Source organism: Pseudopipra pipra, chromosome 26, assembly GCF_036250125.1.
Source record: "Pseudopipra pipra isolate bDixPip1 chromosome 26, bDixPip1.hap1, whole genome shotgun sequence".
NCBI lineage: Eukaryota > Metazoa > Chordata > Aves > Passeriformes > Pipridae > Pseudopipra > Pseudopipra pipra.
Genome location: NC_087574.1, coordinates 1,411,268 through 1,434,458, shown reverse-complemented (window position 1 = coordinate 1,434,458; position 23,191 = coordinate 1,411,268). Strand labels below are relative to the sequence as shown.

At 61.1% G+C, this 23,191-nt stretch overlaps 2 protein-coding genes across 3 annotated transcripts in view; one reads left to right on the top strand and one right to left on the bottom strand.

Annotated features, from left to right (window-relative positions):
* The first annotated feature begins 2,520 nt into the window (after window positions 1–2,520).
* PLCD3 (phospholipase C delta 3) lies at window positions 2,521–14,728 on the top strand. 2 transcript variants are annotated; one of them, XM_064636382.1, is made up of 16 exons: window positions 2,521–2,908; window positions 5,332–5,493; window positions 6,714–6,942; window positions 7,014–7,143; window positions 7,643–7,868; window positions 8,681–8,882; window positions 9,089–9,233; window positions 9,309–9,461; window positions 9,560–9,709; window positions 9,948–9,974; window positions 10,539–10,698; window positions 11,514–11,630; window positions 11,714–11,862; window positions 12,493–12,628; window positions 13,934–14,083; window positions 14,170–14,728. In XM_064636382.1, exons 1-16 carry the CDS (start codon window positions 2,536–2,538, stop codon window positions 14,256–14,258), a joined length of 2,598 nt encoding a protein of 865 aa, XP_064492452.1. In that variant the 5' UTR covers window positions 2,521–2,535; the 3' UTR covers window positions 14,259–14,728. The 2 variants fall into 2 exon arrangements, with proteins under 2 accessions (XP_064492452.1, XP_064492453.1); XM_064636383.1 differs by lacking the exons at window positions 13,934–14,083; window positions 14,170–14,728 and having other exon boundaries at window positions 11,714–11,789; window positions 12,493–12,601.
* The window catches only part of NMT1 (N-myristoyltransferase 1), a 17,585-nt gene continuing 9,088 nt past the window's right edge, over window positions 14,695–23,191 (bottom strand). The window contains exons 4-12 of the mRNA XM_064636384.1: window positions 22,871–22,989; window positions 22,311–22,402; window positions 21,595–21,711; window positions 20,714–20,884; window positions 20,290–20,398; window positions 19,077–19,247; window positions 18,684–18,851; window positions 18,089–18,226; window positions 14,695–16,234 (exon numbers count right to left, since the gene is read on the bottom strand). Of these exons, the coding sequence (XP_064492454.1) occupies window positions 16,214–16,234; window positions 18,089–18,226; window positions 18,684–18,851; window positions 19,077–19,247; window positions 20,290–20,398; window positions 20,714–20,884; window positions 21,595–21,711; window positions 22,311–22,402; window positions 22,871–22,989 (1,106 nt within the window). The 3' untranslated portion in view covers window positions 14,695–16,213. The remainder of the gene's footprint in view (window positions 16,235–18,088; window positions 18,227–18,683; window positions 18,852–19,076; window positions 19,248–20,289; window positions 20,399–20,713; window positions 20,885–21,594; window positions 21,712–22,310; window positions 22,403–22,870; window positions 22,990–23,191) is intronic.

Sequence of the window (23,191 nt, the reverse complement as noted above, 5' to 3'; positions counted from 1 at the left end):
TTGAAGGCAGGGCACTGTGGGGACATGGGGACATGGGGACATGGGGACATGTCCCTGGAGGTATGAGATGCCCTGGGGATGTGGGATGTTCTGGGGTGCCCTGAGGACTGCCTGGATCCCGTGTTCTCCCAGGTATTCTGGGTTTGGGGTGCAGAGCAGCTTTCAGCAGCCCCATCGTTGCCTCACACGCCATCTTTTCAACCTTAATCCCACCTCCAAATCCCAAATCCAAGTAGGTCCAATGCCCCATCCCCCCAAACTCCCCTAAATCCCATCCCTCAACCCCTGGAGAAACATTTCCTTTCTAAAAATTGAAGGTAAATAAATATATAAATAAAATGATATAAATAAGAAACACAACAAATAAAATCAGCAAAGCCTTTTAAAGCCCTGGCCATTTCCGAGCTCTGACTCAGGATTCCTGCTCGGAACGGCCACAAGGCCTCGCTGGCTCCCACTCCCGGCAAACCCAGCCCCGAATCCCGAGCGCTGATTCACGGCACACGTGCTGTGCTATAAGCGGCCGGGAATGCTGTTTTCCATGGGATCCTTTCCAACTCGCTGGCGGGCGGGAGAAAATAGCAACGCTGCGGGCGGGGAGAGGGGGAACCGCACCGGGATTTGTTTGTGCTGTGGATTTTGCAGCGAGGGGTGTTTATCCCGGTTCATTTCACCGGGTCAGGGCATCTGTTGCTGAATTCCCGGGAATGCAATTTCCATGGGAGGAAGAGAACTTGGAGCGGAGCCCGGTTATGGGGTTGGAAGTGAATTTTTTGGGGGGACTGTGGTGCCCCCGTGTCCCCAGGGTATTCAGGAACACAGCCAAGGGACTGCCCAGATGTGCCCCCAGCTGTCCAGATGTTGTGTGAGTTGCCCAGGTCTTGAACAGCAGCCCTGAGGTACTGCCCAGGCTGACCAAATGCTCCCCTGCAGGTGCAAATGTTGCTCTTGGGTAACCAGACATTGCCCCAGGAATGCCCAGATGTTGCTCTGGCTGTTGCTTGAGGTACACAGGTATCACTCAGGATGGCCAGATATTGCCCAAAAATGCCTGGGTGCTGCCCTGCATGTACAGGTGTTGCTCCAGGATCACCTGAGATCAACCAGGATGCCCAGAAGTTGCCCCAGGGTGTCCGGGTGTTGCTCCAGGTGTCCAGATGTTGCTCCAGGATGCTCCAACATCCCCCAGGGTGCCCAGACACTGCTATGGGTGCCCTGACGTTGCCCTGCATGTACAGATGTTTCACCAGGACAACCAGAGATCACCCAGGATGTCCAGAAGTTGCCCCAGAGTGTCCCAGTGTTGCCCCAGGGTGCCCAGATGCTGCCCAGATGTTGCTCTAAGTTGCCCAGCTGTCACCCCTGGCTGCCCAACTGTCCCACCCAGGGTCTGGCCGTGCTGCTGCCACACTGACCCTAGAGAAAGTCACCTCCTCTTCCTGTCCTGCAGCTCCTGGTCCCCACAGCCTGGCCAGGCCTGGGGTGGCCTCCCTGCTCTCCTGGACACCGTGGATTTTTGAAAGAAGCCTGTGGCCACCCATCCCTCCCTCCCCACCCACCCTCAGCAAGTGGTGGCTGTGGGAAAGGTGTGTAAAAAGGCAACAGGCGACAGAAGGAGAGGGAACGGCCTCAAGCTGTGCCAGAGGAGGGTCGAGTTGGACATCTGAAAGAATTTCTTCATGGAAAAGGTGGTCAGGCACTGAAAGGGGTGCCCAGGGAGGTGGAGGAGTCCTCATCCCTGGAGGTGTCCAAGGAAGGACTGGACGTGGCACTCAGTGCTCTGGGCTGGTGACAAGGTGGGGATGGGTCACAGGTTGGGCTGGATGATCTTGGAGGGCTTTTCCAACCTCAGGGATTCTGTGATATGTGTGTTTGTGGCTGCACACACACATGGCTGCACACACAGACACACACACAGGCACACACACACACACGCACACACACACACACACACGTGTAAGGACCTGCACACACGTGTGGGGCTCTGGGACTGGCACTGCCCAGCTCATGCTGCTGCCACTCCCTGGCTCCTGCTGCTGTCCCACCAGCAGAGACAGTCACCTGGGGGGCCCAGCATCTGCCTGCAACCCCTCAGCCCTGGTGTCACCCGGTCCATGGGTTGGGGACCGAGCGGGCACAGCAGGACTGGGTCCCCAGGTGCGAGGGCAGAGGGGGTCCCATGGTCCCTTCTGTCCCCGGGTGTGACGGCAGAAGGGGTCCCTTGTGTCCCCACGTCCCCCAGCTGGTGGAAGGGATCCCCTGGTCCCCACCGGCGGTACCGGGGTAGCACCGGCAGCCGTGCCCCGGGGCAGAGCGGGGTGTCCCTTGGCTGGTCCCCGGGGCGGGCAATGGGGAGTCCCCGCCTGTCTCGGCCCGGCCCCTCGGGCAGAGCGGGACCCGCTGTGCAGAACGAATACCCGGTGCTGCTCTGGCCCGTTCCCGGTGCGGAACGAGCCCCGGTGCAGCCCTGTCCCGGAGCGGCCCCGTCCCCCCCGGCCCCCACCGGCACAAACGGTTAACGCGGCCCGGGCCGCGATGTGGCTCCTCCCGGTCCCTCCCCGCGGCCGGCCCCGGTCCCGGCGGGGCCGCCCAGCCCCAGTCCAGCCCCAGCGCCGACCTCCGCCACCGCCCAGCCCGCCTGCACCGGCCGGGAGCACCGGGAGCACCGGGACAACCAGAACTACTGCAGGCACCGGGGCGTCGGTGGCACCGGGAGTAGCGAGGTACCGGCAACACCGGGGCTACCGGGAGCACCGAGGGCACCGGGGACACCGGGAGTACCGGCCGTCCCGGGGGTCCTGCACCATGATCTGCGGCAGGAAGGCGCGTCCCGCCGCCGAGCAGCCCCGCGCCCCGTCGGACGGTGCCGGTGGCTCCCGGCGGTCCGGGAGAGCCCTGAAGAAAATGGGTGAGTCCGGGAGGACCGGGGGGAGCCGGGCAGAAACTCTGGGAGGGCTGTGCCAGACGGGGGCCGGGAGGGATCGCGGCGGCTAGGAGGGTTCCTGAAGTGGGTGAGGACCCTCATGGCAGGAATGGGTCCCCCACGGAAGGGAAGAGACCCCCCATGGCAGGGAGGGGAACCCCCATGACAGAGAGAGTCCCCCACGGCAGAGAGGGGTCTCTTATAGAAGGGATGGGGGCCTGCATGGCAGGGAGGGGACACCATGGCAGAGAGAGGGTCTTCTCTTGGAAGACCTCCCATGGAAGACCCCTCCCTTGCCCCCATGGAAAGGAGGAGGACTCCTATGGCAGGGAGGGGACACCCACGGCAGGGCTGGGATCCCCAGGATAGCCAGGGAATGGTCTCCATGGCTGGATGAGGTCCTGCTGTGGGGAGGGGTCCATAAAGCCACGAGGGCCCCCATGGCAGGGATTGTCCCCAGAGTAGATGGGATCCCCAGTGGCAGGGATGGGTCCCCATGGCAGGGACCATTCCCGAGGTGGATGGATTCCCCCACATCAGGGAAGGGTCCCTGTGGCTGGGAGGGGTCCCCAAGGCAGCCCCAGAGTATCTGTGTATCACCCCAGCTGTTGAGGGGCAACAGGGTCAGGGTTTGGCCACATCACAGGTGACAGGAGCTCCCCCCTCAGTGTGTTTATTGTCCCCAGGGTTCAGCTCCTGCTCCCTGGGTCCCTCACCAACGCCCTGCCTCAGTTTCCCCACCCAAGGGTGCTGCCCACGGTGTTGTTGGCCCAGGGCCCTCTGGCCCACGGGGTGTGTGCAGGGGGAGTGGGTGTGTGGGAAGGTCAGGGGGCACCCACGGGAGCGGCTGGATCTGGGGTGGGTACAGAGGGCAGGAATGGATCTGCCTCGGGCTGCTTTGGACACGGGGCCGTGGGCCTGGAGCTGCACAGCTGTCTATGCATCCATGTATCCATATGTCCATATATCCCTGCATCTCCATATCCATGGGTCCATGTGTCAGTGCATCCCTATGTCCAGGTGCACCTGTGACTGACCATCTGTGTCCATGCATCCATGTGTCCATGGGCCTATATCCATGCATCCATGCACCTGTGCATCCGTTTACTTGAACATTCATGTGTCTGTATGTCCTTGCATCAGTGCATCCATGTACCATACATCCCTGCAGCTCTATATCCATGTATCCAGACATCCCTGCATGTCTATATCCATGCATCCATATATCCATGTATCAGTGCATTCATGAGTCCATGCATCCATGCACCTGTGCCCATGTGTCTGACAATCCCTGTGTCCATCTCTGTGCCCACACACCTATATCCATGTGTCCATACAGCCAGGTATCCATACAGCCGGGTATCCATACATCTGTGCATCCATACATCTGTGCATCCATGTGCTTGTGCACCCGTGTCCCTGTACCTGCCCCCAGTCCTGCACCTTGGGCAGGATGTGACCTCACGGGAGGTGGTGGCAGCTGGTGGTCACATCCCCAAGTCTGTGGCCAGCTCGGGATGTTCCCTGTGAGCCCCACAGGGCTCTTTCCCAGCCCAGGAGAGGGATCTCCAGCTGGAGAGGGACATGGCCGCTGGGGCTGTTTGGAGTGGCTGCCAAAACAAAAAAGGGAGGAAATAACCATTCTGTGGATAGATGGAAAAGTCCCGGCTGGGGCGTGGGCCCTGAGTCCCCCGAGGCCACCCTGTCATTGTTCCCAGCCTGGGCTCTGCTGCTGGCACCGTCCTGGCGCCCTCCACACGGGATCTGGGCAGCCTGGCTGGGGTTTGGCAGCTGGGCTGTCACTGGGCTGTGTCACTGTGTCCCCCCCAGACAGGCACACAGTGGTCCTGCCTGCCCTGTCCCATTCTAACTTGCTCCTGTCCCATCTCCTCATCCCATCGTGTCCCATCCTGCCCTTTCTGCCCTGTCCCATCCTGTCCTGTCCTGTCCTGTCATGTTTGTCCTGCCCACCCTGCCCCATCCAGTCCAGTCTGCCCCACCCTGTCCTGTCCAATCTTACCTGTCCCATCCTGTCCCATCTGTAGTCACATTGTGTCACATATTTCCCATCCCATCACCCTCTCCTGTCCATCTCACCCTGTCCTGTCCCACCCCTCCATCCCATCCCATGCCTGTGCTGTGCCATTCTGTCCCATTGTGTCCGTCCCATCCAATTCCAGCCTGTCCCATCCAATTCCATCCTGTCCCATGGCATCATGTCTGTCCTGTGCCACCTGTCCCGTGCCATGGGAAGTGCAGGAGTGTACATGTGCAGATGTGCACACAGATGTGCACTGACCCCCCTCACTCCCACCCCACACCCCCAGTACAGCCTGAGAACCTCCAGCACCCCCCAGTACCCCAAACGCCCCCAATGCCCCCCAGCAGCCCATGGCTGGTCCCCACAGGCCTGACGGAGGACGAGGACATCAAGCAGATGCTCCAGGGGTCCCTGCTCCGGAAGGTCCGGGCCAGAGGGGGCTCCCGGGAGCGGCTGTTCCGCCTGCAGGAGGACGGGGTGACCGTGTGCTTCGAGGGACGCTTCGGGCGCACCCGCTCCCCCCAGAGCTGTGAGTGCACTGGGGACCCTCCCCGGGGGCTCGGGGACGCTGGGCCACATCCTGCACAGCCACGAGCTGCAGGGAGGGGCCAGGACCGGCACAGTGTCACAACAGTGTCCATAGGGATTCCCACCCACGGACCAGACCCCAGTCCAGGACCAGCACAGTGTCACAACAGTGCCCACAGGGATTCCCACCCACGGACCAGACCCCAGTCCAGGACCAGCACAGTGTCACAACAGTGCCCACAGGGATTCCCACCCATGGACCAGACCCCTGTCCAGGACCTAGGTCCCGACCCAGATTCCCACCCAGACCCCCACCCAGGACTCAGACCCCAATCCTGGACCCAGATCCCATTTCAGGACCTAGTCCACAACCAGAACCTGGACTCCCACCCAGAATCCAGACCCCAGCATGAGACCCAGACCCACTCAGACACTACCTCAGGACCTGGACCCCCACGCAGGACCCAGACCCATTCCCAGCACCCAGAACCCCATCTGGACCCCCATCTTGGACCCAGACCACAGCCCTATTCCCAGACCTCCACCCAAAACTTGGATCCCCACCCAGACCCCAGACCCCACCTGAGTTTCAGACCCCCACCCAGGATCCAGACTCCAGCCCAGGACTTAAACCCCATCTCTATCCCCACCTGGGACCTGGACCCCAGACCCCCACCCAGCACCCGGACCCCAACCCAGGACCCAAACTCCCAACAAGGGCCCAGACCCCAGTCCAGGACCTGCACCCCCAGCCTGGGACCCAGACCATCATCCAAGATATGAACCCCAGTCCAGAACATGGACTCCCACCCCGGACCTGGACCTCAACTCGCTGCACCCAGTGCCTCCCAGTGCCTCCCAGTACACCCCATGCCGAGCCCCCAGAGGCCCCGCCTTTCCCCATCCCTCTTGGGACGTCCCGTCTCCATCCTGGCCAGACTCTGTCCCCGCTCCCGGCGTCACCCCTCTCCTTCCACCCTCTTGTCTGGGATGGGTGCCCGGCGCTGGCAGCGCCGCGAGGCAGCTCCGTCCCGTGCCCATCCCCGCGGGGACAGCGGCCACCGCCCCTGTCTCGCCTGGGATTAGCGGGTTGAGCCCGACTGCCACACCAGCGGGAGCCCAGCGCTGCCCCGGGGGTGTCCGTGAGGGGCCGGGGTGTCTCGCGGGTGGGTGACGCGCCGAGGGAGCGGGTCCATCGCCACCCCCGCGGTGTCCCCGCAGTCTCGGTGACGCACGTCGAGGGGGTGCGCGAGGGACACCAGTCGGAGGGGCTGCGCAAGCACGGGGCCGCCTTCCCCGAGCGCCACTGCTTCACCCTCGTCTTCAAGGGCCGGCGCAAGAACCTGGACCTGGCGGCCCGCAGCGAGGAGCACGCCCGGCACTGGGTGCAGGGGCTCGCCAAGCTCATGGGGCGGCTGCAGGCCATGAGCCAGATGGAGAAGCTTGACCAGTATCCTTTGTGGGAGGTCTGGGGGGGCTCGGGGGACAGGTTGTGGTTTGTGATTTCCTTACCCAGAGTAGCTGGATCCACGGGGTCCTGCAGAAAGCAGACAAGAACAAGGACAACAAGATGTCCTTCCAGGAGGTGAAGAACATGCTGAGGATGCTCAACATCGACATGGACAATGTTTATGCCTCCAAACTCTTCAAGGTACTCATCCCATGGGTCCACCACCCGCTGTTCCTGCTGCTGTCACTGCAGGGAATGCTGGCTCCTTCTCTGCCTCCTGCAGAGAACTGACCAACTCCTCACACCCAAAGCCACCCACCACCAACAACAGTTGGGGCCCTTCAGGAGCAGGAGCACATGGTGGGGTGGGGTGAGCTGCCACCCCCTCCCCACTGCCCCCAGGGTCCCCAGGTTGTGACATTTCCCCACCATGGGGAGCTGTCCCCAGAGGCATCTCCCAAGGTCCCCTTTCCACCTGGGGAAACCGAGGCATGGAGCTCTGCTCCATCCTGGACTGGAGGGTCTGAGGGCTGTGGGTGGGAGGACAGAGGGGACACACCAGCGGCTGAGACCCCCAAACTCATCACACACTGGCAGGCAGGAGAAGGCAGGGGGTGGATGTACCCTCTCCCCACGGGCAGTGGGGTGGACATCATCCCCATGGCTGTCCCCCACCTGTCCCCAACCTGTGTCCTGTCAGGAGTGTGACCACTCGGGCAACGAGCGGCTGGAGGGCCGGGAGCTGGAGGAGTTTTGCCGGCGGCTCCTGCGGCGGCCGGAGCTGGAGGAGCTTTTCGGGCGCTACTCGGGCGAGGATCGCGTCCTGTCGGCCGAGGAGCTGCGGGATTTCCTGCGGGACCAGGGCGAGGACTCCAGCCTGCGCCAGGCCCGCGCCATCATCCGCAAACACGAGCTCAACGACAAGGGTAGGGCTGGGCCGGGCGGTGGGACGGGCACCGCTGGAGCTACGGGAGGTCATGGATGGTGTGGGGACGAGGCTCTGCTTGGTGTGTCACCCCCTCCAAACTGGTATGGGGTCCTCCAAGGCTTGGCTGATTGTCCTCAAGTGTCCCTTCCCAGGGTGTCAGCCATCCAACACGTGGCCCTGCTGGTCCCTGGGGGATGTGGCACTGCAGGGACAGGGGATGTGAAGGTAGCAGGTGGATTTCCATGTCTCCTGGGTGAAGCAGTGCCAGCCCTGGTGGGAATGTGGCACTGCCAAGGGTCTCTGTGTCCCTTGGGCCCTACCGTGGCAGGTCCAGATGAACATGGCACTAGGAGGACAGGGGACATCAAGGTGGGGATGAAGGACCTCCATATCTCTTGGGTATCACAGCAGTACCCTCAGGGTAGATGTGGCACTACCAGGACAGGGAACATCAGTGTGGAGATGGGACACCAAGGGGACCTCCACATCTCCTGGGTGCCACAGTGCCAGGACTGGGGTGAACATGGCACTGTGAGGACAGAGGGTATGGGGGGGTCAGGGAAACTCCACATCTCATATGTGCCACCATGCCAGGTCCAGGGGGAGTGTGGCACTGGCAGGACGAGTGACATCAGGATGGAGATGGGACACTCAAGGGAACTTAGGTATTCCCTGGGTGCCACAGTCCCAGGTTTGGGGTGAACATGGCACTGCTGGAACATCCCAGTGAGGACAGGGTGCCACTCTGCCAGGGTTAGGGCTTAGGGTTAGGTGCCAGCCCTCTGTGACAGCCACCACCGTGCCCCACAGCCAGGCAGCAGGACCTGATGATGCTGGATGGCTTCATGATGTACCTGCTGTCGGCTGCCGGCGACATCCTCAACCAGGAGCACACCAGGGTGCACCAGGACATGAGCCAGCCCCTGAGCCACTACTTCATCTCCTCCTCCCACAACACCTACCTGACCCGCACCCAGATTGGTGGCACCAGTAGCACCGAGGCCTATGCCAAGTGAGTGTCCCTGGCCCCAAGTGGGTGTCCCTGGCCCTAAGTGGGTGTCCCCAGCCCCAAGTGGGTGTCCCTGGCCCCAAGTGGGTGTCCTCAGCCCCAAGTGGGTGTCCTCAGCCCCAAGTGGGTGTCCCTGGCCCATGGGGCTCCCAGGGGGTCCCGTGGCCCAAGGGGGACGGGGGACTCAGCTGGTGGTGCTGTGGTGGCAGGGCACTGAGGGCAGGGTGCCGCTGCGTGGAGCTGGACTGCTGGGAGGGCTCTGATGGAGAACCTGTCGTGTACCACGGCCACACCCTCACCTCCAAAATCCTCTTCCGTGATGTCATCGAGAGCATCCGCAGGGCGGCCTTCGAGGTGAGGCGGGTGCTGGAAGCACTGGGAGGGGTGCTGGACACCGGGTGCTGAGCACTGTCCATCCCCTGTGCCCAGAGATCACCCTACCCCGTCATCCTGTCCCTGGAGAACCACTGTGGGCTGGAGCAGCAGGCCACCATGGCCCGGCACATGAAGGCCATCCTGGGGGACCTGCTGTTGACGCAGCCGCTGCAGGGGCAGGACTCCCGTGATCTCCCCTCCCCGGAGGTAAAGCCACCCCCCTGCCCATGTCCTCATGTCCCCTCTGAGCCCTGAGCTCAGCCCATGTCCCCTCTGAGCCCTGAGTTCGGTCCTTCCTCCCACAGCAGCTAAAGGAAAAGATTCTGGTGAAGGGCAAGAAGCTGCCAGAGCCGTGGCAGGAGCCTCGGGGAGTCACTTGCCTCCTGGACCCAGAGGAGGAGGAAGAGGAGGAAGAGGAAGAGGAGGAGAAGATGCAGGACAGAAGCAACCGGCGGGTAAGGGGCTCTCCCAGGGCTGTGATGCCGGGGGACCACGACATCGTGGTGGTGCTGGAGGATCTTGGAGTCCTGGTGGTCCTGATGGATCACAGCATGCCAGTGGTGCTGGGGGGCCATGGAGTCGTGGTGGTCCTGGAGGATCATGGCATCCTGGAGTGTGCCAGGGGCAGGGGCACCTGGGGCAGGTGAGCACAGCCAGCACACCCCGCTGCAGCCCCGCTCTCTCCTCTTCCAGTCGCTGCAGGAGATCAAACCTCTGCAGGTGGGTTGTGGGATGGAACTGGGGGGTGATGGGTTGGGGGTGGTGAGTGGCCCAGCAGAGGGGACTGATACTGGGGACCCCTCAGCTCTGCCTCCCTCTTCCCATTGGGCTGGGTACTCCATTGGGCTGGGGTTTCTGATGCTTCAGGGCCTCCATCACCTCAAGTTCTCCATCATGTTGGATTGTCCCTCACTTTGGGGTCTCCATCACCTGCAGGGTGTTCCCTCAGGGTCTTCATCACCTTGGAGGGGGGTTCTCCATTGCCTCAGTTCTCCATCACCTCAGGGGTCTCTGTCACCTCTCTCCATCATCTTGGGGTGCCCATCACTTCGGGGTCTCTGTCACCTTGGGGTCTCTGACATCTTGGGTTGTCCATCCCCTTGTGCTCTCCATGACCTCAGGTTCTCAACATGCTTGGTTTGTCCATCAGCCCACGGCCCATCATTCCATTGCCTCAGGTTCTCCATCCCTTTGGGGGCTCTCGGGGGGGGGGTCTGCAGACCCTTGGGCAGGGGGTTGGCCCCCAGAGCCAGGGTGGCCCTGACCCCACGGTGGCTCCCGCAGGCCAAGGATGCACTGCAGGTGTCCCCGGAGCTGTCAGCCCTGGTGGTTTATTGCCAGGCCGTGCCCTTCCCCGGGCTGGCCCAGGCCCTGCGCCACCCCCAGCCCTGCCACATGTCCTCCTTCAGCGAGAGGAAGGCACGGAAGCTCATCAAGGAGGCGGGTGAGGGTGATGGGATGGGGACAGGGATGGGGACAGGGATGGGGCAGGGATGGGGACAGAGTGGTTCCATGCCCCTAATGTCACTGGGATGCAGGATGGGCTCTGTCACCAGGGTGGGTCCAGGGGTGGTGATCAGGGACACGCTGGCCTTGGTTGGGTTGCTCTGGACTGGTGGGACTGGGGTCTGCTGGCAGAGTCTGGGGCCAGAGGGTCACAGGACTAGGATCAGGGTCTGGGATCAGGGTTTAGGATGTGGCATCTGGGTCCAGGGTGAGATCTGGGGCTGGGATTAAGATCTGGGTCACAGTCCAGGGACTGAGGTCTGGGGTCAAAGTCTGGGGTTGGAGGTCAGGGTCCAGGGTCGAGATCTAAGGTCAGGGTCTGGGGTCCGGGGCTGAGACTAAGATCTGAGTCAGTGTTCAAGATCTGGGGTCCAGGGTCAATGTCTGGGGTCAGGGTCTGGGATCTAGAGTTGGGATTAGGATGTGGGTCAGTGTCCAGGGTTTTGGTTTGGAGTCTGATGGATCAGGGTGTGGGGTCAGAGTCAAGGTCCAGGATCAGGGTCTGGCATCTAAAGCCAAGGTGTGGGGTCAAGGCCTGGGATCTTGGGCTCAGATTAAGGTCTAGGTCAGCATCCAGGGGCTGAGAACTGAGATCAGGGTCTGGGCTCCAAGTCCAAGGTCCAGGGTTGGAGGCTGAACCGCAGGGCCTGGTTTTGGGGTCCATGCAGTCGGGCAGGCTCTGTCCCTGTCCCCAGGCACACAGGGGGCCCCACACCAGCCCCATGGGCCCCGCTCAGCCCTGTCCCTCCCCAGGCCCGGCGCTGGTCCGGTACAACACCCGGCAGCTGAGCCGGGTGTACCCGCTGGGGCTGAAGATGAACTCGGCCAACTACAACCCCCAGGAGATGTGGAACGCCGGCTGCCAGCTGGGTGAGACCCCCCAGCCCCCCGGGGCACCTGGCACCCCCCCGGAGCTGTCACCCGCTCTGACACTCATCCCGCTGTCCCCACAGTGGCCCTCAACTTCCAGACTCCGGGATATGAGATGGACCTGAACACTGGGCGCTTCCTGGGCAACGGGGGCTGTGGGTACGTCCTGAAGCCCCCCTGCCTGCGCAGCCCCCCCGGGGAGGGGTCCCGACGCCTGGAGCTGCACATCAGGGTGAGGGCACCCCACGACCCCTGGGTGGGTGCCACCCGTGGCCCTACAGGGTGACTCCCACGACATTCCAATGCCTGGCCGCTATTCCCGGGTGACACCAACCCCACTCCCAACCAGGTGCCACCCACATCTCTTCTGGGTGACACCAACCCCATGCCCAGGCAGCTGCCACCCATGTCCCCTCAGGGTGATGCCAACCCTGTGGCCAGCCAGGTGCCACCTGCACACCTTCTCCTTGGGTGCCACCAACCTCTCTTCCCCTGGGGACACTGACCCTGTCCTCACATCTGTTTGGGTACCACCCATGTCCCTTCTCCTGGGGGCACCAACCCTGTCCCTGCACCCAGACATGTGCCACCCATGTCCCTTCTCCTGGGTGGTACTGATTCTGTCCTTGCACCCAGCCATGTACCACCTTTGTCCCTTCTCCTGGGTGGCACCAACTCTGTCCCCAAATCCAGCTGGTATCACCCTTCTACTGGGTGGCATCAACCACCTCCCTTCTCTTCGCACCAGTCCCAACCAAGTGCCACCCACATCCCCTCTCCTGGGGACACCAGCCCTGTCCCCACAGCCCTGTCCCCCCAAGCCCCCTGCAGTGCCCCTGGTGCCCCAGCCCCCTGTCCCCAGGTGATCACGGCGCAGCAGCTGCCCAAGCTGAACAGGGACAAGGGCAGCTCCATCGTGGATCCCTTCGTGCGCGTGGAGGTCCACGGGGTGCCGGCTGACTGCGCCCGGCAACAGACCCGGCACAAGCTCAACAACGGTCAGTCTGGGGGCCATCCCAGGGCACCTGATCTCCAGGGACACCCCAGGGCCCCCAGTCCTTAGGGCACCCTGATCCCCAGGACACCTCAGGTCACCCAGAGGCACCACAGGGAACCCTGACCCCTGGGGACACCCCAGGGCACCCAAACCCCAGGGATGTCCCAGGTGCCCCCTGATCCCCAGGGGGGTACAGTCCCTCCAGCACCACCGCCCCAGCACCCACCCCCAGCTGCACTGGTGCCCAGGACGTCCCAGTTCCCCCAGTGCCCCCCCAGTGCTCTGGCCCCAGCACAGCCTGATCCCCAGCACTGGCAGGGTCCCAGCATGTCCCATCCTCCCCAGTGCTGCTCCCTTCTGGCCTCCAGTATACCCAGCCCAAGCCCAGTATGATGCCCATCCTCCCCAGTATAGCCCATCACAGCCCCAGTATGACTCCCATTCTCCCAGTATAGCCCAGCCCAGCTCCAATAGGACTCTCAGTCCCCCAGTATAGCCCAGACTGATCACAGGAGGACTCCTGTTCCCCCAGTATAGCACAGCCTGGCCCCAGTGGTACTGCCATTCCTCCAGTATAGCCCACGATGGCCCCAGTATGACCCCCATTCCCCCAGCATAGCCCATCATAGTCCCAGTATGACCATCATTCCCTCAGTATGATCCCATCCCTCCAGTCCACCATGGCCCCTGTATGACCACTCTGCTCCCAGTCCAGCACCCCTTTCCCCCACCATGACCCCTATTCCCCCAGTATATCCCACTGCAGCCACAGTATGACCCCTATTCCCCCAGTATAGCCCAGTCTAGCACCAGTATGATCCCTATTCCCCCAGTATAGCCCAGTTTAGCACCAGTATGATCCCTATTCCCCCAGTATGACCCCTATTCCCCCAGTACGTCCCACTGCAGCCACAACACGATCCCCATTCCCCCAGTATGACCCATTTCCCTAGTATACCCCACCGTGGCCACAGCAGGACCCCCATTCTCCCAGTATAGCCCAGTTCAGCACCAGTATGACCCCCAATCCCCAGCATACCTCCTCGCAGCCCCAGCATGACCTCTTTTCCCCAGTATACCCCACCACAGCCCCAGTATGACCTCCATTCTCCCAGTATAGCCCAGTCCAACATAACCCCCTTTTCCCCAGTACACCCCACCGCAGCCCCAGTATCACCCCTGCTGCCCCAGTTCCCCCTGCCCTGGGCAGGGTGGCAGCCGAGCCGGTGCCAGGGTGGGTCTGGGTGGTCCCTGGGGGCGGGGGGTGGCCCCGGCGGCCCCGCCCAGCCCCGTCCCGGTGCCGCAGGGTTCAACCCGCGCTGGGAGGAGACGCTGCGGTTCCGGGTGGGGGTCCCCGAGCTGGCCCTGCTCCGCTTCGTGGTGGAGGACTACGACAGCACCTCCTGCAACGACTTCGTGGGGCAGTTCACGCTGCCCCTGCCCAGCCTGCGCACAGGTGGGGGGATGGGGAGCCACCCCCGCTGCCCCCCGGGGGTGGGGACGGTCCCCCTGCCCCGCGCTGAGCCCCCCCTGTGTCCCCAGGGTACCGGCACATCCACCTGCTCTCCAAGGACGGCGCGTCCCTGTCCCCGGCCACGCTCTTCGTGCACGTCCAGTGCAGGAGCCTGTGAGGTCCCTGGGAGGTCCCCGTGGGACGGGGAATGTCGTGTTCCCCGTGGGGGGCAACGTGCTCCTCCGGGGGGTGGGCACCCTCCTGCTCCCTGTGTGGGGACAGCCCGGTGACAATGCTCCCCTGCCTGTGGTGACAGCACCCAAGGGGCTGGGGGACCCCTCCATAGTGCCCATAGTGCCACCTCGTCTGCTGGTGCCCTACTCCTTCCCTCCCTGTCCCTGTGACAGCCAGGATGGGGTGACCAGGTCGTAGAAAACCCCACAGGGGTGACAGCAACCCCCAACTGTCACCAGCCCTGGCCATGCTTGATGCCAGCTGCAAGGACGGTGCCATCACCACGAGGTCCCCCAGGGGACCCTGCCACCATGTGCCACACTGTGCCCGGCTGGGGACACACCCCCACCCCTGCCCTGGCACACATTTATACCCCGGGGTCAAGCCAGTCAATAAAGGTTTTATTTTAACAGAGCCTGTCCCGCTGTCCCTGTCACCCCCCAGGGCCTGTTGTGGGGGGATAAGGGCCGAGCCCACCCCCAAACCAGCACTGTCCCAGGGAGCTGCCAAGCACCCATGGGTGCTGCACCCACGGAAGCTGGGAGGGAACAGCCCTCAAACCTGCCCCAGGGGCAAGGGGAGGGTCCCACTGGGTGCCCCCCACCCACACCCAGCCTCCCCCAGCACAGCAGGGACACCAGAGGGGACACAAAGGTACTTGCATAGGTGACACAGGACCCCGAGCAGGGGGATGTGATGGCGCTGCCGGGGGGGACGTGATGGGCTCCTGGTCCCCACTGGGGCCCTGCAGGTCCAGGCTGGGGTGGGCAGAGACCCTGGGGGTCCGTGGTGCCACAGGGTGTGACGGACACACGGGGACAGGGAGGTGTGGGAGTGCATAGACGGGGGGTCTTGGCCTTGGTGTGCAGCTTTGGAAACCTTTGGCTGGGAGGGCAGGAGCATCTTGGAGAGCTGGGTGGACACGGTTCGTGACACGGCAGGAGGCTGTCCAGGCGCTCCTTTCCCAAAGTATCTCGATGGGATGAAGGTTTTCCATGAGAGAAAACTTTTCCTTTATCTTGGTAGATTCCACAGCACAAGATGACGAGCTGGGAGCTGGTGGAGGCACCAGGGTGGCTGGGGAGCCTGAAGGCCTGGGGTGATGCCGGTGGCATGTATCCAGATTTCCATGCTTCCAGAGAAAAGCAGCTGAGGCAGCAGTGATGGAGCATCTCCTGGTGCCCACAGCCCCAGCGTTACAGGGAAGGAGCCCCAGGAGTCTGAGCAGAGCAGGGTGTGCCAGAGCTGAGTCCCCCTGGATCCTCAGGGGCTGCTGCCCCTCAGTTCAGCACTCGCCCCGTTGCAGGGTTGGAGTCTCCATGTCTGGGAGGAGATGGGACAAGGCATCACTTGCACAAATAGCCCTTAGGAAGGAATTCCGACGTGCTCCGGAGCCCGCAGGGAGGGAACCAGTTGAACAGAGGAGGGAGCAAACTGGGGGCAAAGAGCCGAGCAGGGGAGAGTCCAAAGCACCCTCAGGGCAGGCAGGAGGACCTGGCCACTGGCCACCACATCCCGGTGCTCCACCACGCTGGTGCCGCAGCCTCCACCTCGGTGTGCCCACGGAGAACAGTCCCGGTGCAGCGGCCGAATGCGACTCATGGCAGTTGGGAACAGGAAAGATTTAAAATATATATAATATATACTTTTATTATTCACCCGTTAACTCCATTATATGCCAATCATGATCTAGTTTCAGCAGTTACATTCCCTTGATCGTGTCTTTACGAGGATGCAAATTAGACCAGACCAGACGAGGAGGCGGCGGGTGGCGGCGGGAGCCTTGGGCGGCTGCTCCGGTTCCCCCTGGCCCGGTGCGGGTCCAGCTTTGGCAGAAAGGATGAGGGGCAGCACCTCCACCAGGCCCGGCTCCTCCACGCTCTCCTGGCAAGGGCTCACTTACTGCAGCACCAGTCCGACCTGGGACCAATGGAAATGGGGAGTAAGGATGTGCCTGAGCACCGGTGTTCCCAGCTCTGGGCAGACACAGCTCCCGACCCCTCACTGTGCCAGCTGGGAGGGCTCAGAGTTGTCCATGTGGGTTTCCTCACCAGTTTTGGGATATTTGAGAGCAGCAAAGCCCTGGGCTTGTGGCTGAATGGGCACATGGGCACTTGCCCAGCTCTGGGGAGGTGACCAATGTTTGGGGTGTGACGAACCACAAACCCTGCCAGGCTGTGAGACAGACCTGACTCACGAGCCAGGGATGTTCCTGAGCTCATGATTACAGGGAGGGAACGGCTTTGTCATGAGCCAGGCTGGGAGAGCTGGGGGGGGTCACCTGGAGAAGGCTCCAGGGACACCTGAGAGCCCCTTCCAGGGCCTAAAGGGGCTCCAGGAGAGCTGGAGAGGGACTTGGGACAAGGGATGGAGGGACATGACAAGGGAGAATGACTTCCCACTGCCAGAGGGCAGGGTTAGATGGGATATTGGGAAGGAATTCTATTGGGAAGAAATTCTTGGCTGTGAGGGTGGTGAGCCCCTGGCAAAGGTTGCCCAGAGAAGCTGTGGCTGCCCCTGGATCCCTGGAAGTGTCCAAGGCCAGGTTGGATGGGGTTTGGAGCAACCTGGGATAGTGGAAGGTGTCCCTGCCTATGGAAAGCAGATGGAACTGGATGGGCTTTAAGGTCCCTTCCAACCCAAACCATTCCATGATTCTATGATCTGGGAGAAGCCGCTTCCCAGAGCCCAGTCCTGAGACAAGTCCCACTGCTGGTGGGTGGTCCTGGTCTCTGGTCAGCCCCACCACAGGGCACATCCTGGGAGCATTCCCAGCACCAGGCTCTCCAACCCACCAGCTCTTCCAGTGAGAAAAGGGATTGCTGACACCTCCTGGGAATCTCCTGGGGTTTCCTGGAAGGCTCAGTGGCCAAGTGAGGCTGGTTTAGGGTGTGTGTTTTGTGTCCAGAGACAGACCTGGCTTCACATCATGGAAGCAAAGCCCCGTGACTGCCATCAAGGCATTAATTAGCTGTTAAGGCATTAATTAGCTGGGATGTAGCTGTGCAGATTCTGGCTCTCAAGCACCATGCTCTCCAAGGGGGCTGTGGACTGGACAGATGCTGAACATCTTCAGGGTGGAGGGACAGTGGCAACCAGGTACTGCCTAAAAACAGCCAGGCCTGGCAGATGGGGTGCCCATGGCCCAGCACTGGGAGCAGCTGGGTGGGGAGTGGCTGCTGGCCCTGGGGACAAGGTGACACCCTGTGACTCCATGGCTCATGGTGACACAGCTCATCCTCACGGGATCCTGTTCACAACAACCCAACACCTCTGAAGTTCTCCTGCTCTCTCCAGGGGGGGTGGTTGTTCCTCCCACCCCACTAGGACAGTGACACCCAGGGCTGTGTGGTGACTCCTGGGTCCTGTGAGGGCTCACAGGGCACAGCAACTGCTTCCCAGGTGACTGTCACAACCACTGGTGTCCCATGTGTCACCCTGCAGCCCTCTGCCTGTCCCCTCGGTGCCTGCCTTCCTCCTACAGAGGGGAGGGCTTGTCCATGCAGGTGTGTGTGAGGTGCACCTGCACTAGTTCAAGACTAAAATGAGCCTGGAGAGATGAGTGTCCAGGGATTTTCCCCAGGGACAGCCTCTGTGCAGGCACAGCAGGGAAAGCACAGAGGAGCTGACTCTGGATTCACCTGTCGCCACGTGTGACAGACACCAGCCAGCCTGGGAACACTGAGGGGTGTGTAACAAACTCATTTCCCTGGGACTGTGGGGACGAGACCCCCTCCAACACACGAGGAGGACCCCCCACCCCAGGGCACTGACCTTCTCTGGGGCCATGCTGGGACACTTCCAATTGTACAGGTAATACTGCAGGTTCCCGTCCCCGATCCCAAACTTCAGCTTCTCCAGGAAGGTTTTGTTTTCCATGAGATCCAGTGCATTGAAGACGTCGAATCCTTTCTGCTCAGGGAAGACACAAAGCCATGAGCTCCTGCTTTTATGCTGGAGAGCTCCTCCCACCTGTGAGCTGCCTGTCCCCCTCTCCTGCCCAGCTTGGCATCCCAAAAAAAGGGCCCAAGGCCAGCAGGTAAGAGCTCAGCCTCAGTGCACCCACCCTCAATCCAAGTCCTATGGACATACAGCAGGACTGTTTGCTGTAGGACACGAGCAGACACACTGAGCTCTGCTCACCACGAGCTGGAAGGCTCAGGGTACCCTTGCATCCCTCTCCTGAGTGGCAGATCCTTTAGGATTTTAGGAACAGCCCTGTGGCTGGCCCTTCCCACAAAACCAAGGGTGTCCAGCCTGCCATGAGCTTCCTGGTGAGCTGCTGGTGCCCAGTGAGCTTCCCAGTGAGCTCCCAGTGCCCAGTGAGCTCCCAGTGCCCTGGTGCCACCCTGTCCCTGCTGTCCCTCACCGACTTGGCGAGGATGAGGGCGTCACTCATGAGGTCGATGAGAGGCGTCTTGGTGTGAACATTGTAGAAGGAATAAGCAGCTTTCAGGCTCTTGTGAGTCGGGTGGTTCATGATGGTGGAGGGCAGAGTGTAGAAGCTCAGGAAGTCTGTCACCTCCCCCGGGGTGCTCTGGAAGGCAGAAGTGACGCCATGACATGTCAGAGCTGGGATAAAGCCCAGAAAGAGCCTTAGAGGGGCTTTTCCAGTGGGTGGGAGGGGACTCTGAGCAGCCCAGGATGGAGACACCACCCTCCAGCAAACACCCACCCTGGAAGGACATCTCAGTGCTCTCACAGCTCCAGCAGAGGCAAAACTCAGGAAAACACCCCCCATCACCCTGCTCCTGCCTCTCACCTCTACCACAAAGGTGTCGATGATGTTCTCCTGAGGTAAGAACCAGTGCTCCACCTCCTCTCGGCTCATCACAGGCGTCAGGTGGAACTGCTTCAGGTACTCGGTCAGGAGCTTGTGCACGGCAGAGATGTCCCTGTGCTCCATGGGCCGCAGGCCGGGAGTCTTGGGAGTCTACAGAAAGTGGGACAAACCGTTCTGTTGCTTGCACGGTGGTTTTTCCCAGCCAAGGGCTCTCCAGCAAGAAGCACAGAGATGTTCTCTGCTTAGCTCAGCCCGTTTTCAGCCCCCCAGCCCAGCCCTGCATGCCCAGCAAAGGATGGATGTGATCGGCTGTGACACCGATGGCAAAGATCACAGAGAGAACAGCACGTCCCAGAGCCCCGTGTGCCAGGTCAGGTCCCACTGGCAGTGGCCTCCTACCCACTAATGACACCAATCTCTGCTTCCTTTCAGGTCTCTGCTCCTGCTCACAGCAGGCACAGGCTGGGAGATGTGTCCTTGCTCTGCAAGAAGCTGCCTGATATTATTCCCAGTTGGCCTCACTTACTAATCTAGGGTTGGGATGGCTCAGCAAGCCCAGATCTGCTCTGGGGCTGAGTTCCTGTGCAGAAACCAGCAGCTTCACCCCAGCAGCTGGTGCCTGTGTGGTGGCAGGAGGCAGGAGCTGGGAGCCTTGTGCTGCCCGGCACTAAAACAGCACTTTCCAACCCAAACGGGCAGCTCTGGCCGACAGAAAGGAGTCAACAAGGTCGGGGAAGGTGGTGGCAATTTTAATGTTTTGTTTGTTTTTTTTCTCTCATATCCAGCTGGGGAACTTCCCCAGCAGGACAACTGCAGTGCCAGATCTGATCAGTGTGACTGAAGAATGAGGGACTAACGCGCTCCAAGGTCACGCCGAGGCTGTGTTTGGACAGATGAAGGCTGTCAGATCTGCCTGCTTGTTTTAAGCAGGAGGACAGGCTATGACTCACCATCAAACAAAACCTCACAGGGTCCTCTAACTGCAAGAATTTGCCCTCAAAATGTAGGTACTCGGGCAGAAATGCATAAAGATTAAATAAAGCACAATTGCTTGACAGAGTCATTTACCACACAGGGCAAACCCCGGGTCACCAGGCAGAGGACTCGACCTCGGACGGGATGTTTGTGCTCCAGCTCCCAGCCTGGCCCAGCCAGGGGCAATTCCTGAGCTCTGCTCCCAGCTGGAACCCACCTCGGGCAGCCGGTAAAGCTTCGTGGTACGTTGCATAGTCATGTTCCTGCTCAGGTGGGAAAATTTGACCTCGATGAGTTTCCGAGGATTCAGGGAGCGGTGCCAGTACCTGCGGAAACACACTGGTGGTGGGAGATGGTTCTGGGGCACGAGGGTCTCGTAGCTGCCGTGAGGGCAAGTGAGAACATCGGGCCAGCAGCTCCCCCTGAGGTGCCTGTGCTGCAAAAGTCTCCTCTCCTGGGTTACATGAGCAGCTTTAGCAAAGCCGCTGGACTTAATCCTGGAAGGGCAGTGCGGGGAGGAGAAATCTGGGCTGGGATCACTCTCTCCTGTCTTGGGAATCCCACAGGTGCTACTGGTCAGAGGGGACTTTGGGAACGGGAGATGTGTGGAGAGAAATCTTTGGAGAGCCACAGGCACTCACCTGCAAGTCCCCACAGGCTTTGGCAGCACCACTCCCGCAGTGTAAACAGCCTGGAAGATCCCCTCCAGATGCACCCGCCGTGTGATCTCGCGGATCAGCACCGGAGCCACCCGCTTGGAGCGCAGCTTTTTGTGGACACACAGGAAGTTTATCTCCACCATCTTCTTCTCTCTTGGGGAAGGAACAATGCAGAGCATGAGACCCGACTGTCCTGACCTGGGAGGATCACACCAACGCCCTGGGTGATTTACTTCCAGCCCCTTCAAGGGAGTGAGGAGGCAACACCTCAGGGAAGGGCCAAGGGGCAAGGGCTGGGTTTGGAGACCTCGCCCTTAAGCTGTTACCCACGGTTTTCCAGGAAAAATGGTCTGAATCTGTGTCAGAGGAGGGTCAGGTTGGATCTCAGGAAAAGGTTCTTCCCCCAGAGGGTGGTTGACACTGACCAGGCTCCCCAGGGCAGTGGGCACGGCCCCAAGGCTGCCAGAGCTCAGGGAGTGTTTGGACAATGCTCTCAGGGACAGGGTGGGATTGTTGGGGTGTCCCATGCAGGGCCAGGAGTTGGACTGGATGATCCTCAGAGGTCCCTTCCAACTCAGGATATTCTGTGTCTCCATCCAGCCCTGGATGAATTCTGTAAGCCAGAGCTCTGAGCTGACCTCACTCATTGAAGAAAAGCCTTCACAGCTCTTGACTTTCGAGATGTCCCTGTGCAGAGCTGCCCTGACCACCTCAAATATCTCCCATCTTCTCCTGCAAGGCTGCAGGGTGCAGGTCTGGCTGTGGGCTGGGGAGGACAACGTAGCCAAACCCCCTCAGTGCTCCCAGGAAGTCCCACCTGCCAGTAAGAGGCAGGATGAGAAAGGCAGGGGAGCAGCACTCACGTGTCATAGATGTGGATTGTGGCTGGAATGGCGCTGATAAATCCAACCAGCTTCTTGCTGGAGACAACTCGGACCCCACAGTGCCACTGGGGCAGCCAGCCCGGAGGACGCAGTGCCCTGGGGAGAGACACACCTCACAGTCACCTTCCATGTCCCCAGTGTGCCTTCTCCTGCCTCCCCCCCTGCCCTGGGGCACCCTGCATCCTGCTCGCAGGCAGGAGGATGAGAGGGTGACAGTGATGTGCTGGGATCCATGGCAATTCCTGCACTCCAAGGCCAAGGCCAGTCCTCACTAGTGACACAGGAGGAAATCCACATTCCTCAATTCAGGAACACCTCAAGGAAACAGCTCTGCTGCAACAGGACTCCACAGGTAACTGCTGGCAGCATCACTTGGCAGCCGCCCTCCTCCCACAGCTCCAGGGCACTGGGAAATTCCTCAGCTACTGGGATGTTCACAAACACTTGAGGGATCAAAGCAAAGAGGAAAAAGGTCCAGTTTTAGGCTCCCATATCTCAAAGGAGCTGGAGGCAGGCAGGGCTGGGTGACAGCCCCCCTCGCAGTGTCCCTGGGACACCGCGCATGGTGACAGATGGGGAAGGGACATCTCAGGAGGAAGTGAGATGGGATAAGCACAGGCAGCTGCAGTGCTGTCACTGGGATGAGGCTTGTCAGCATCCAACCCCCTCTGCTCCACACTCCTGGTGCCACTCACCACAGCAGGAACTCGGGGGAGTAATCGAACCGGAACATGTTGTCGTCGTCCTCCACGTAGTTCTCGTTGAGCAGCGTGTAGAGTTCCTTCAGCTACAGCGGCACAGAGCACACAGGTTAAGGAGGTTACTCAGTCACCACCTGCCCCAGCTGCCCCCAGAGGGGACCCTGAATGCTTCCTGTGTGGCCACAACAGCCACGTCCCTGCTAAAGGCACTGTGGTCCTGGGGCAGAGCAGGGAGAGCAGCAGGACACGCCCTGGTGCCCTCGGGTCATCTCCCAGGGAGGTGGGTCACGGTCTGAAAGGTTTGCTTAAGGGAATGCCTGGCTTCAGGCATCCTTATTGTCCCCATGGAGAAACCAGGTCAACATGGGATGGGCGAGAGGGAACTGCAGCGAGGGAAGTCAGAGCCATCCGACCCCAAGGAGACGGCGTAACACCAAGCTGGAGTCTCCTGGTGGGGTGCGGGACATGTTTCCGTCCCCAAAACAATCTCCAACAGTCCAAGTAAGGCACTGCCAGCCGAGATGCCCTCCCAACACACGTGTGCCTGTACTCACCACACCTCTGTCCCCGAGGTCCAGGGCATCCCAGGTGAAGCCCTGGGGCAGGGTGTATGGCTCCTGACGGATATTGTCCTTGTCCGGCTCCACCGGGCCGTGGGTGTTCACCACCTCTCCTGGAAGAGAGAGCAGGGAGCCATGGAACTCTCCACTGTGTGAGGCCAAGCCTCAATCTGGTGACCAACACTCCCCATGTCTCCCACCCTAGGTCCCTGGAGCAGCCAGGGATTGTCATTTCACCCTCCCAGCTTGGGACAACACAGGGCAGGGAATCAAAACTGCTTCCAGGGCAATGGTGGGGCTGAATACAAACACCTC

Coding starts and splice junctions, on each gene's coding strand:
- PLCD3 (XM_064636382.1), top strand. CDS start 2,536: ATGTGGCTCCTCCCGGTCCCTCCCCGCGGCCGGCCCCGGTCCCGGCGG. Junction 9,462..9,559: donor GTGATCTCCCCTCCCCGGAG/GTAAAGCCACCC, acceptor TTCCTCCCACAG/CAGCTAAAGGAAAAGATTCT. Junction 14,084..14,169: donor CCTGCCCAGCCTGCGCACAG/GTGGGGGGATGG, acceptor CTGTGTCCCCAG/GGTACCGGCACATCCACCTG.